The 13,334-nt window shown below is 39.5% G+C and overlaps 1 protein-coding gene across 10 annotated transcripts in view; it reads right to left on the bottom strand.

The window, feature by feature from the left end:
- Positions 1-13,334, bottom strand: part of fam13b (family with sequence similarity 13 member B) — a 98,536-nt gene that overhangs the window by 11,327 nt on the left and 73,875 nt on the right. For 6 of the 10 annotated variants that reach the window (XM_061976628.1, XM_061976626.1, XM_061976622.1 and 3 more), the window contains 6 exons: positions 11,661-11,919; positions 11,458-11,599; positions 7,619-7,700; positions 6,875-7,036; positions 3,457-3,674; positions 3,304-3,387 (listed from right to left, as the gene is read on the bottom strand). In XM_061976628.1, coding sequence (XP_061832612.1) covers positions 3,304-3,387; positions 3,457-3,674; positions 6,875-7,036; positions 7,619-7,700; positions 11,458-11,599; positions 11,661-11,919 — 947 coding nt within the window. The remainder of the gene's footprint in view (positions 1-3,303; positions 3,388-3,456; positions 3,675-6,874; positions 7,037-7,618; positions 7,701-11,457; positions 11,600-11,660; positions 11,920-13,334) is intronic. The other 4 variants (XM_061976629.2, XM_061976625.1, XM_061976630.2 and 1 more) reach the window with 2 other exon arrangements.

Genomic DNA, 13,334 nt, shown 5'->3' with positions numbered 1-13,334 from the left:
CTGGTGCAGGTCTACAATTCTTTTCCTGGTGTCCTTCGACAGCTCTTTGGTCTTGGCCATAGTGGAGTTTGGAGTCTGACTGTTTGAGGCTGTGGACAGGTGTCTTTTATACAGATAACCAGTTCAAACAGGTGCCATTAATACAGGTAACAAGTGGAGGACAGAAGAGCTTCTTAAAGAAGAAGTTACAGGTCTGTGAGAGCCAGAGATCTTCCTTGTTTGAAGTGACCAAATACTTATTTTCCACCATAATTTACAAATAAATTCTTTAAAATTCCTACAATGTGAATTCCTGGTTTTTTTTTCACAATCTGTCTCTCACAGTTGAAGTGTACCTATGATGAAAATTACAGACCTCTGTCATCATTTTAAGTGGGAGAACTTGCACAATCGGTGGCTGACTAAATACTTTTTTGCCCCACTGTATATATATATATAAACATATATATACATATATGAACATATGTATATATACACACACACACACACACACACACACACACACACACACACACACACACACACATTATATATATATATATATATATATATATATATATATATATATATATATTATATATATATATATATATTTATATAAATAAATAGACTCCACCTCCTTGCAGAACGTGTCTACCCTGAGTCACAATGTGGCTTTAGGGCAGCAAAATCCACAGTGGACATGATTTTCACCCTTCGGCAGCTGCAGGAGAAGTGCCGGGAACAGAGGAGACCCTTGTATCTCGCCTTTGTTGATCTCACTAAAGCATTCGACCTTGTCATCAGAGATGGTCTCTTTAAGATGCTTGCAAAGATCGGCTGCCCCCCAAAACTCCTCAACGTCATAAGATCATTCCACGAAAACACACAGGGTTCCGTCTGTTGGGAAGGAGGAACATCAGAGGCATTTCCAATCCGCAGCGGCGTAAAACAGGGTTGCGTTCTTGCACCAACCCTCTTTGGAATTTTCTTCTCCCTCGTTCTGTCTACTGCTTTCGGCACATGTTCTGAAGGTGTCTCCCTACACACGAGAGCTGATGGGAAACTTTTCAACCTTGCCCGTTTGCGCTCCAAGACCAAGGTGACCAGTGTCCTCCTGAGGGAAATGCTTCTTGCTGATGATGCAGCTCTAGCATCCCACACCGAGTCTGGGCTCTAGAGGCTGATGGACAGGCTTTCATCTGCCTGTAAAGAGTTTGGTCTCACCATCAGCCTAAAGAAGACCAATGTCATGGGCCAAGATGCTGAAACTCCACTCTCCATCTCCGTCGACAATTAGACTCTGGAATGTGTCAACACCTTTACATACCTTGGATCCGCAATCTCCAGTGACTTGTCACTCGACACAGAACGTGCCACCCGTCTTGCGAGAGCCGCCACAGTGATGGCCAGGCTGTCCAAAAGAGTATGGTTGAACAACCAGCTATCCACACGCACTAAACTCCAGGTCTATCAAGCCTGCGTCATTAACACACAGATGTATGGCAGCGAGGCCTGGACCACCTACACCAGACATGAGAAACAGCTAAACAGATTCCACCTGCGCTGTCTTTGCCGCATCCTGGGAATCTCACGGCAGGACAAAGTTCCCAACATGCAAGTCCTAGATCGTGCTCACTCCACCAGCCTGTTCACCATGCTCAGCCAACGCCACCTCAGATGGCTTGGCCATGTCCACAGGATGGACCCCAGCCGGCTCCCCAGAGCTGTCTTGTACGGCGAACTGTCAACAGGCTCCAGACCCCTTGGTCGCCCCCGACTGCGTTTCAAGGACGTGTGCAAACGTGACATGAAACAGGCAGGCATCGACCACAACAACTGGGAGGAAGCTGCAAAAGACCGCGACGTTTGGAGGCAGACTGTTGCTACAGGAACCCGACGTGCCGAGGAGAAGCACATCTCCTTGTTGCAGGCGAGGAGACAAAAGCGTAAACTCCGTGACGCGGGACCTGCTCCTGTGTCACAACCCTCCACATACGTCTGCGCCAACTGCACCAGAGACTGTCACTCCAGAGTGGGGCTGTACAGCCACAGCCGCCGCTGCAAGAAAGAATGAACTCCCCCAGGCGCAACCCATCGTCACTACTGACGGACGGATGCCTATGATATGAAATATATATCCATGTATATATACATATACATATTATGTATTTATATATATATATATATATATATATATATACATACACATTTATTTATATATTACATATACATGCATATATATACATATGTATATATATATATACACACACATATATGTATATATACATATATATGTATATATATACATATGTATGTATATATAAACATATATATATGTATATATATATATATATACATATATATGTATATATACATATGTACTGTATATATATATACATACATATGTATATATATATATATATACACACACACGTGTTTATACATATATGTGTATATATATATATATACACATACATGTAACATATGCATACATATATACACATGTATACACATATACATACATATACTGTATGTATATACATACATACACACATATATATGCATTCATATATACACATATATGTATATACATATATACATACATATATACACATATGTATATATATGCGTATATGTATATACATATATTAATATATAAATATGTATATGTATATATGTATATACATGTATATATACATATGTATGTATACATATTTATGTATATATATATATGTATATATACATATATATACATACATATGTATATATGTATACACGTGTATGTATATATATATATATATATATATATATATATATATATATATATATATACATGTGTGTGTGTGTATATATATATATATATATGTGTGTATACACGTGTGTATATATATATATATATATATATACATACATAAGTGTATATATACTGTATATATATATATATATACCTACATATGTATATACGGTATATATATATATATATATATACATACATATATATATACATCTATACGTATATATACATACATATGTATATGCATATATGCATATATATATATATATATATATATATATATGCATATATATATATATATATATATACATACACACACAAATATATACATATGTATGTAACGTATACACATATACACACACATATATATATATATATATATATATATACATACACACACACACACACATGTATACATACGTATATATATATATGTATATATATATATATGTATATATATATATATATATATATATGTATTAACATTTTAAAGTGATAAATGTGCAGAGGGTTCCAAGGTCACTCACCGGTCGGCCGTGCAGACCTTCGTAGTGCAGCAGGTTCTTCTGAAGGACAGTCTTCTCACATGACAACTGCTCTTTGGTCATCTTCTGCATAAAATTGCCATCGTCAAAAAGGCTTCACTACGCCGCTACCTTGGCGAGGAAGCGCTCGCTCACCTTGATGTCGTCGGGCCAGCCGTCCTCCCGCCGCTTGCCCGTCACCCTGCGCTGGATCAGGTCCAGGGTCTCCTCCCTAGTGGGATGCTGACCTTTCCCCTCGCCCGCCGATGCCTCGTGCGTTCCCTGGTCCAGCGTGGAGCCGAAGCTCTTTGGCAGCGTGTTGCTGCGAGGGCGGGTCAGGGGGCCAAGCTCGCTCTCGGCGCGGTGTTTGGCGTCTGAACGTACGTAAGAGATAAAGGTCAAACGAGAGGACGCCAACTGGGATGAAGCAGAAATGGAAGACAACTTGAACGTGAACATCTCGACTTGGTGGAGCTCACAAGACAGTGACTGACGCACACACTCATTCTTGTATTTGTTACCTTCTTGAGACCTCTGAAAAATGCCTACATCTTCAGGACCACCCTTTCTAGATATATAAAGATTTGTATTTACAACATTAATAATATATACGTACTATGCAAAAAAGGTAAGCTTTTAGTTAATTTTTGTTTGTAATTGGTTTTTAATCTTCATTATTTACTTACAAGTTATTACAGTATGTCTCTATATACATATTTATTTATTTTTATTTTGGCCAAAGGGGGCGCATTTCAATTTCTTACACACACGTTATTTCATATGTTGACCAGAGGGTGAGCACTTTTAAAACCGACACAGTCAATTTGAAAAATCCCTCCTTTTTGGAACCACTTTCATTTTGATAATGTCACCACCAGGGGTGCAAATGAGATCTCTAATTTTTTGTTTTTGGTAATGTGCTTAAGGCCGATGACAAAAGAGTCAGGGACCACAGATGGCCCCTGTGCTGCACTTTGGGCAACCCAGCTGTAGATGCTAACTGTTAATGGCCACTATAGTCTTAGTACCGTAGTGTATTTGTTCATCCTATGGTCACATATGGGACGCAGGTTCTCTTACGTCAGCACCGGAAGTCGTAAAATCAGCTGTTCACCTGGCGGGTTTTTTCGGGGATGAATAGTGAAGTCGTGTTTTATCATATATGCACCTGTTAATGTTTAATTTTGCATGCACATTAAATCAACAAATAATCCTGACTTTGGAGCAATGTTCACAGACTCTAGTATTTGGCTCTTTATTAGATGCAATGGTGTTCCGTATTCGGACCATGATTTATGTCCTAACTTGTTCACCGGTCCTCATATGGAAGGCACTATTCCTTGTTGGTGTCTCAAGAAGGGTAGAAATACAAGAACGAACGAACACACACACACACACACACACACACACACACACACACACACACACACACACACACACACACACACACACACACACACACACACACACACACACACACACACACACACACACACACACACACACACACACACACACACACACACACACACACACACACACACACACACACACACACACACACACACACACACACACACACACACACACACACACACACACACACACACACACACACACACACACACACACTTAAACTAACAGTCGCCAATTTCACCGCTACTGCACAAAAAGCTTAACAGTTAACGAGAGTTGCGGTTGCGCCCTCTCAAGAAAACACTGCCCTTAATGTCCTGGCAGGGAATTGCAACATTTTATTATACCTTTCTTCCTGTCAAATTTGACCAATTTCTCGTCTTATGTCCACAACTTTCTACTATCCAGGTGAGAGGCATGATTTATAATCTAGAATAAACCTTCACCAACTAAGTGGTGATGCAGCAATAGGTCAATATATCAGCATCACAGAGTTAGCTCTCTGTGATAAAAAGTACTTTGTCTGCGTTATCCCTTATAATAACAATAATGCTAATACTTGGGTTTTTTTCAGCTTATGAAATTTAAATAGAGTATTGTTGGCGGGTGTTGGTTGTTTTTTATAGGGCTTTACAGTCGTGGTCAAAAGTTTACATACACTTGTAAAGAACATGATATCATGGCTGTCTTGAGTTTCCAATAATTTCTACAGCTCTGACATCACAAGACCTTCTGGAGGAAAGTTCTGTCATCAGATGAAACAAAAAATTAGCTGTTTGACCACAATGCCCAGCAATATGTTTGGAGGAGAAAAGGTGATGCCTTGAATCCCAGGAACACCCATCCTACAGTCAAGCATGGTGGTGGTAGTATTATGCTCTGGGCCCGTTTTGCTGCCAATGGATCTCGTGCTTTACATGAAAAAGGAGGATTACCTCCAAATTTTTCAGGACAACCTAAAATCATCAGCCCGGAGGTTGGGTCTTGGGCACAGTTTGGTGTTCCAACAGGACAATGACCCCAAACACATGTCAAAAGTTATAAAAGAATGGCTAAATCAGGCTATAATTAAGGTTTTAGAATAGCCTTCCCAAAGTCCTGACTTAAACGTGTGGACAATGCTGAAGAAACAAGTCCATGTCAGAAAACCAACAAATTTAGCTGAACTGCATCAATTTTGTCAAGAGGAGTGGTCAAAAACTCAACCAGAAGCTTGTGGATGGCTACCAAAAGCGCCTTATTGCAGTGAAACTTGCCAAGGGACATGTAAGCAAATATTAACATTTCTGTATGTATACTTTTGACCCAGCACATTTGCTCACATTTTCAGTAGACACATAATAAATTCATAAAAGAAGCAAACCTAATGAATGTTTTTTGTGACCAACAAATATGTGCTCCAATCACTCTATCACAAAAAATAAGAGTTGTAGAAATTATTGGACATTCAAGACAGCCAAGACATCATTAAATTATCATTTACAAGTGTATGTAAACTTTTGACCACGACTGTATGTGCGGAATAGAGGACTCTGATTAGCTGCATTGTAAGCCACCTCGTATTTGCCGTATATTACAACTTATAATATATATACAAAAAAGAAAAACATACGCATTCTTATCTTACATAGATAAGAATTCCCCCCAAAAAGTGCGGTTCCCCTTTAGACTTAGACTTAAACAAACTTTCATGATCCACAAGGGAAATTGTTCCACACAGTAGCTCAGTTACAAAGGATGGAAAGGGTAAGGATGAAAAGGATAATGCCGGTATAAAATAGACTAAAAATGTACTGTAGTAATAATATAAAATACAACATATGTGTAATATTTACATAATACATATCCAGTATATGATATATACAGATATTATATTTTTATATAATATATACAATTAACAATTACCATGTACAGTATTACAGTATACTGTATGTAACAGCTGCAGCATAAAATAGAGAGTAGATCTTTAAGAAAGAAGATGCACAGTCTGACCAAAACATCACATGACATATGAAAACACACACATCACATGACATGACATAAGAACACACACACACACACACACACACATGCTGCTTGGCCACAGGAAGGAAGCAGGATGCTCTCACAGAACCACCTGACAGTGGACGTGTCTACTTACTGGCTCTTTGCTACTTACTGAGGTGACACGCTCTCGAGCTCGGGCCCGAGTGGGGATGGGCCGGGGGGGCGTGTGCGCAATGGGAGGGGAAGGAGGGGGGCGGGGCATGGTGGCGCCTTTGCGAATGGAGCAAAGCCTGGTGTCTCAGCGTGCTTCTGGGGAAAAGATGGTGCTGGCGTCCTGCGCGGCCGACGGGGGGAGGGAGGGGTGGGGGTGTCAACCGACGGACCAATCGGAGAGCGGGTGGGTGAGAAAGGGGAGGAAAGTGGAGAGCGGGTGATGGTGTTATTGTCGTCTTCACGTGTGATCGCAGACAGAGAAATGTTTCAGACGCGATGGAGGACGTAGGGTTCCATGAAATGATGCACAGGTGTGGGAGACATTCTAGATGTATGTGACATGTTTGGTTGCGGACGGGCAAGCCCGAAATGAGTCACACCCTTTTTCTTCAAATGCAGAGAAATATTGTATCTTGAACTGTCTGGTTGAAAAAAAGAAGGTAAAAGATATGAATCATTTCGGGCTCGGCTGTACGTCACGCCCCCTGCTGGTGAAGAGAGACGTTTGACACTGGAGGGTGGATGTGTGAGAGCCACAGGTTAGTGCTGCATGCATGCACGCTTGTTGCCAGGGTTACAACTCTGTGTGTGTGTGTGTCTATGTGTGTGTGTGTGTGTGTGTCGGTGTGGCATGGAGTGCGATGTCACAAGTCACTCACTCACTCAGTCAGTGCACAAACACACACTCAGGACACACGTCTACCTTTAATCTGCCGGCGGATCTTGGTGAGGTCGGTCATCCACTTGAGGACTTTGGTGTTGGCGGCCTTGTCCCCGTGAGACGGCTGCACACAGGAAGTCACACGTTACAGCCAATGACATTAAACTGCATGAGACAAACAATTTATCTTTTTTTTCCCCCATCCAACAGTTAAGGGTCATGTTTGATGCTAGTTGACCCCTTTGGATCTCAGATTTTATGTCGACTTAAGCGGGCAGACTTGGGACAAGACTTCAATGTACAGTCGCGATCAAAAGTTTACATACACTTGTAAAGAACATAATGTCATGGCTGTCTTGAGTTTCTAATCATTTCTACAACTCTTATTTTTTTGTGATAGAGTGATTGGAGCACATACTTGTTGGTCACAAAAAACATTCATGAAGTTTGGTTCTTTTATGAATTTATTATGGGTCTACTGAAAATGTGAGCAAATGTGCTGGGTCAAAAGTATACATACAGCAATGTTAATATTTGCTTACATGTCCCTTGGCAAGTTTCACTGCAATAAGGCACTTTTGGTAGCCATCCACAAGCTTCTGGTTGTGTTTTTGGCCAAACAGCTCAATTTGTGTTTCATCTGACATCACATGGACAAAGATAAGACCTTCTGGAGGAAAGTTCTGTGGTCAGATGAAACAAAAATTTAGCTGTTTGGCCATAATACCGAGCAATATGTTTGGAGGAAAAAAGGTGAGGCCTTTAATCCCAGGAACACCACACCTACCGTCAAGCACGGTGGCAGTGGTAGTATTATGCTCTGGGCCTGTTTTGCTGCCAATGGAACTGGTGCTTTACAGAGAGTAAATGGGACAATGAGAAAGGAGGATTACCTCCAAATTCTTCAGGACAACCTAAAATCATCAGCCCGGAGGTTGGGTCTTGGGCGCAGTTGGGTGTTCCAACAGGACAATGACCCCAACACACGTCAAAAGTGGTAAAGGAATGGCTAAATCAGGCTAGAATTAAGGTTTTAAAATGGCCTTCCCAAAGTCCTGACTTAAAAGTGTGGACAATGCTGAAGAAACAAGTCCATGTCAGAAAACCAACACATTTAGCTGAACTGCACCAGTTTTGTCAAGAGGAGTGGTCAAAAATTCAAGCAGAAGCTTGTGGATGGCTACCAAAAGCACCTTATTGCAGTGAAACTTGCCAAGGGACATGTAAGCAAATATTCACATTGCTGTATGTATACTTTTGACCCAGCACATTTGCTGACATTTTCAGTAGACCCATAATAAAATCATAAAATAACCAAACTTCATGAATGTTTTTTGAGACCAACAAGTATGTGATCCAATCACTCTATCACAAAAAAATAAGAATTGTAGAAATGATTGGAAACTCAAGACAGCCATGACATTATGTTCTTTACAAGTGTATGTAAACTTTTGATAGCGACTGTAGGTGTTCTTAACACTGAATTATCAGTAAAGTAATCTTACTCTTGATTTTAATCGTGTTCAATAATTATATTTTAACATGTTCACAACCTTGTCAAACGATATGGAAACATGTGTTAATCACAAAGATTATAATTTATTTAACACATAAACCTTAGGCTTGAGTCAGGCTGATTAGAAAAATAAGTACCAATCAAATATACGGGGAGTCATAAATAACTGATGGAAAGAAATACATATAATTCTGTAGTGCTAAAATAAACTAAATTAAAAACACATAATAAATATGTCAGTAGAATCAAAGTGCAAATGAAAATACAGCTTCAGCTTCACCAATTCAGTTATAATTTTTACGCTTAAGAAACTTCTCGAAGACTTTATATCTCCAGACTTTTCCTGTTTAGATCGTGGTGGAAAAGTGTATTAAGGACCACAGCTGGGAAACATGAATTGATTTACGTGGACCCCGACTTAAAAAAGTTGAAGAACTTATTCGGGTGTTACCATTTAGTGGTCAATTGTAGGGAATATTTACTGTGCTGTTCAATCTACTAATAAAAGTTTCAATCAATCAAAAACATATTTTTTTTTTGCCGGCTTCTAGGGGGTGCTCGCAGCCAACCAATGACAAAGCAGTGTATAGAGCGAGTATGGCCAACTCTTTCAGAGTTGCCGTCCATCATGGCGCCCTGTCGTCACGCTCGATGGCCAGACCACCAAATGATTGGTCAAAAGCGTGACCACAGGGCGCCATGTTGGACACCAAAGCTCTAAATCAGTCAAGAGACACTGACTTAACCTATTAAGGCCCAAGCTGTTTGTTTACATGCTTTTTTTATTTCTCTTTGCTACTTGGGCTTATTGGACCCTAATTAGAATAAAAACTAAGAATCATATTTAGATATGATGTACTTAGTCCATAAGTAACAAATGTGTACTTCATGTGTAGTGGCATGCTAATTCTTATTTTTACACTTTTTTTTTCTAAATTCCATTGTATGTTATACTCTTCTGACACCACTAGATGGCAGTATAAGTGTTCACATAAGCGGCCCAAAGACCCCAATTCAGTAGTGTACACAATTTTGGAAATAAGAGCTAAAAGGTGCTGTCCACGCATGTGGCCAACTAAGCCTTTAGAGCAGGGGTCACCAACCTTTTTGAAACCAAGAGCTACTTCTTGGGTACTGATTAATGCGAAGGGCTACCAGTTTGATACACACGTAAATAAATAAATATATTGTCATTTGTAAGTTACATGTAAGTGTGATTTAAACAAGAATAGCTAAATAAATAAATCTATATATATAAAAAAATGGGTATTTCATTACGTCGTACATTTTTTTTCCTTTTACGGAAGGTTTTTTGTAGAGAATAAATGGTGAAAAAAACACTTAATTGAACGGTTTAGAAGAGGATAAAACACGAAAAAAATGAAAATTCAATTTTGAAACATAGGTTATCTTCAATTTCGACTCTTTAAAATTCAACCGAAAAAAAGCAGAGAAAAACTAGCTAATTCGAATCTTTTTGAAAAAATAAAAAAAAAAATTTATGGAACATCATTAGTAATTCTTCCTGATTAAGATTAATTTTAGAATTTTGATGACATGTTTTAAATGGGTAATCCAATCTTCACTTTGTTAGAATATATAACAAATTGGACCAAGCTATATTTCTAACAAAGACAAATCATTATTTCTTCTAGATTTTCCAGAACAAAAATTTTAAAAGAAATTCAAAAGACTTTGAAATAAGATTTAAATTTGATTCTACAGATTTTCTAGATTTGCCAGAATAATTTTTTTGAATTTTAATCATAATAAGTTTGAAGAAAGATTTCACAAATATTCTTCGGCGAAAAAACAGAAGCTAAAATGAAGAATTAAATTAAAATGTATTTATTATTCTTTACAATAAAAAAAAATAAAAAAATACTTGAACATTGATTTAAATTGTCAGGAAAGAAGAGGAAAGAATTTAAAAGGTAAAAAGGTATATGTGTTCAAAAATGCTAAAATCATTTTTAAGGTTGTATTTTTTCTCTAAAATTATCTTTCTGAAAGTTATAAGTAGCAAAGTAAAACAAATAAATGCATTTATTTAAACAAGTGAAGACCAAGTCTTTAAAATATTTTCTTGGATTTTCAAATTCTATTTGAGTTTTGTCTCTCTTAGAATTAAAAATGTCGAGCAAAGCGAGACCAGCTTGCTCGTAAATAAATACAATTTAAAAAATAGAGGCAGCTCACTGGTAAGTGCTGCTATTTGAGCTATTTTTAGAACAGGCCAGCGGGCGACTGATCTGGTCCTTACGGGCTACCTGGTGCCCGCGGGCACCGCGTTGGTGACTCATGCTTTAGAGGTTTTTAATCAACTTAAGTGGGTTCCAGTGTAGTTAACAGTTCTCACTTGTACCTTGTAGTTTTTCTCCTTCTCAAACTGCTCCTCAAACTGTTTAATCTTCTTCTTTAGGTGCTGAAGCTTCTTGGTAAGCTGGTGAGTCACTGAATCTCCTCCTCTCATCGCCTCCTTGGAGCCGCAAGACGCTCGCCTCGGCCTGCGGGTTTCATTGAGAGTCAGCTGCGGCCGAGCGACACAGCGCCATGCCGTGCGTTTACCTGTGCGCTTTGGTGGGCGAGGTGGCGTCCGTGTCCTGATGGAGGAAGCGCTGGGCGCCGTGCACGCTGAAGTCCAGGAAGCGCCGCGCCAGGACGTGCGGGTGAGAGCGGGAGGACGCGTCCTGCCTGCCCTCGTCCTCCTCCCCTTCTTCCTCTAGGGGCAGCAGAGGGAGGGGGACCATGCGACCCGCCAGAGGGGAGAGCTCGGCCTCTCCGCTTTCATTGTCGTCCTGCCAGGACTTGAAGGCAGGAACTGGATCTGAAGGAGAGTTAAGAGGGAGGAAGGCAGAGTCAGAGGTGATGTTTTTAAGAAGAGTCTTGCACATTATCTTACAGGGCTAGGAAAAACGCAGGAGCGGCATAAAAAAGGCAAAGCACATGCAGACTTTCAAACGGTCAAGTAAACCCAGATTTATGATCAATATTAGAATTTTATCAACGTGATTTCATGTTTTTTCTTATTTGTAAAGACAGGAAGGCAATGAAACACCCACCACCTTCCTCAATCAATGGAAGCATGACCAGCCTTTAGTTACGGAAGGAAAGGGGAAAGGTCAGAGTCGTGTATAGAGAGAGTATGGCGATCTCCTCAATGATTGGCGAAAAGGCACATTGTTGTTGGTTTTTATACGTGTAAAAATGCCCTGTTGCTCCACCCGCGAGAAAAGTGGAACATTTTTACATTGCTTACTCAACAATCAATACATAAATAATCTTGGACAGAATATTCCGAACTCAACTCTCCATTTCTATGCTGATGATACTGTCGTATACTGCACAGCCCCCACTCCTGCTGAGGCTTTTAAATATCTACAACATGCATTTGACAGAGTACAAGAACAACTTTGCTATCTTCAACTGGTTTTAAATGCAGAGAAAACAAAGTGTATGTTCTTTACCACATCAAAAACTGTAAGATCAGCACTGTGTGAGAACATTTTAACAAGAAATGGGCAACAAATTATGTTAGTATCTGCTTTGATATATTTAGGATTTTTAATTGATGACCACTTGAGTTTTAAGGAGCACATTCAGTATGAAACTTTTACTGGGATTTTATTATAGAAACAAGTCTTGCTTTTCTTTTACTGTGAAACAGAAATGGGTGGAAACAACCTTTTTACCTGTTATTGACTATGGAGATGTGTTGTACATGAATGCTACTGCTGGTTGTCTCCACAAGCTGGATAGTGTGTACCACGGGGCACTGAGATTCATCACCAACTGCGCTCCCCTTACTCACCATTGCGTATTATACTCAATGGTTAACTGGACATCTTTATGTGCTCGACGCCTCAATCATTGGTATGTTTTCATCTACAAAACCATTCTGGGTATCACTCCATCTTATCTATCTTGTTTTTTAACAAAGAAACAAGGAAGTCACAATCTTCGTTCAATGAATGTTCTGCAATTTGTCGTCCCCAAAGTAAGAACTGAACTGGGCAAGAAAGCATTTAGGTTTTCAGCACCGAAGGCTTGGAATAACCTACAATCGAATATTCAACTTCAAACCCTTGTTACATTGAATGAGTTTAAAGCTTCTGTGAAAGGACTGCAGTCTACCTTGTCTGTATGCACATGTGTTATGTGAGCAAGTTTTAATGTTGTAAATGTAATGTTTTATGTGTTGTTTACTGTTTTTAATGTAACCTTGCTGCTGCCCTCTTGGCC

The sequence above is a fragment of the Nerophis lumbriciformis genome, linkage group LG16 (assembly GCF_033978685.3).
Source record: "Nerophis lumbriciformis linkage group LG16, RoL_Nlum_v2.1, whole genome shotgun sequence".
In the NCBI taxonomy this organism is placed as follows: Eukaryota; Metazoa; Chordata; class Actinopteri; order Syngnathiformes; family Syngnathidae; genus Nerophis; species Nerophis lumbriciformis.
The sequence above is the reverse complement of the archived record's forward strand: the minus strand, read 5'-3'. Positions and strand labels throughout refer to the sequence as shown.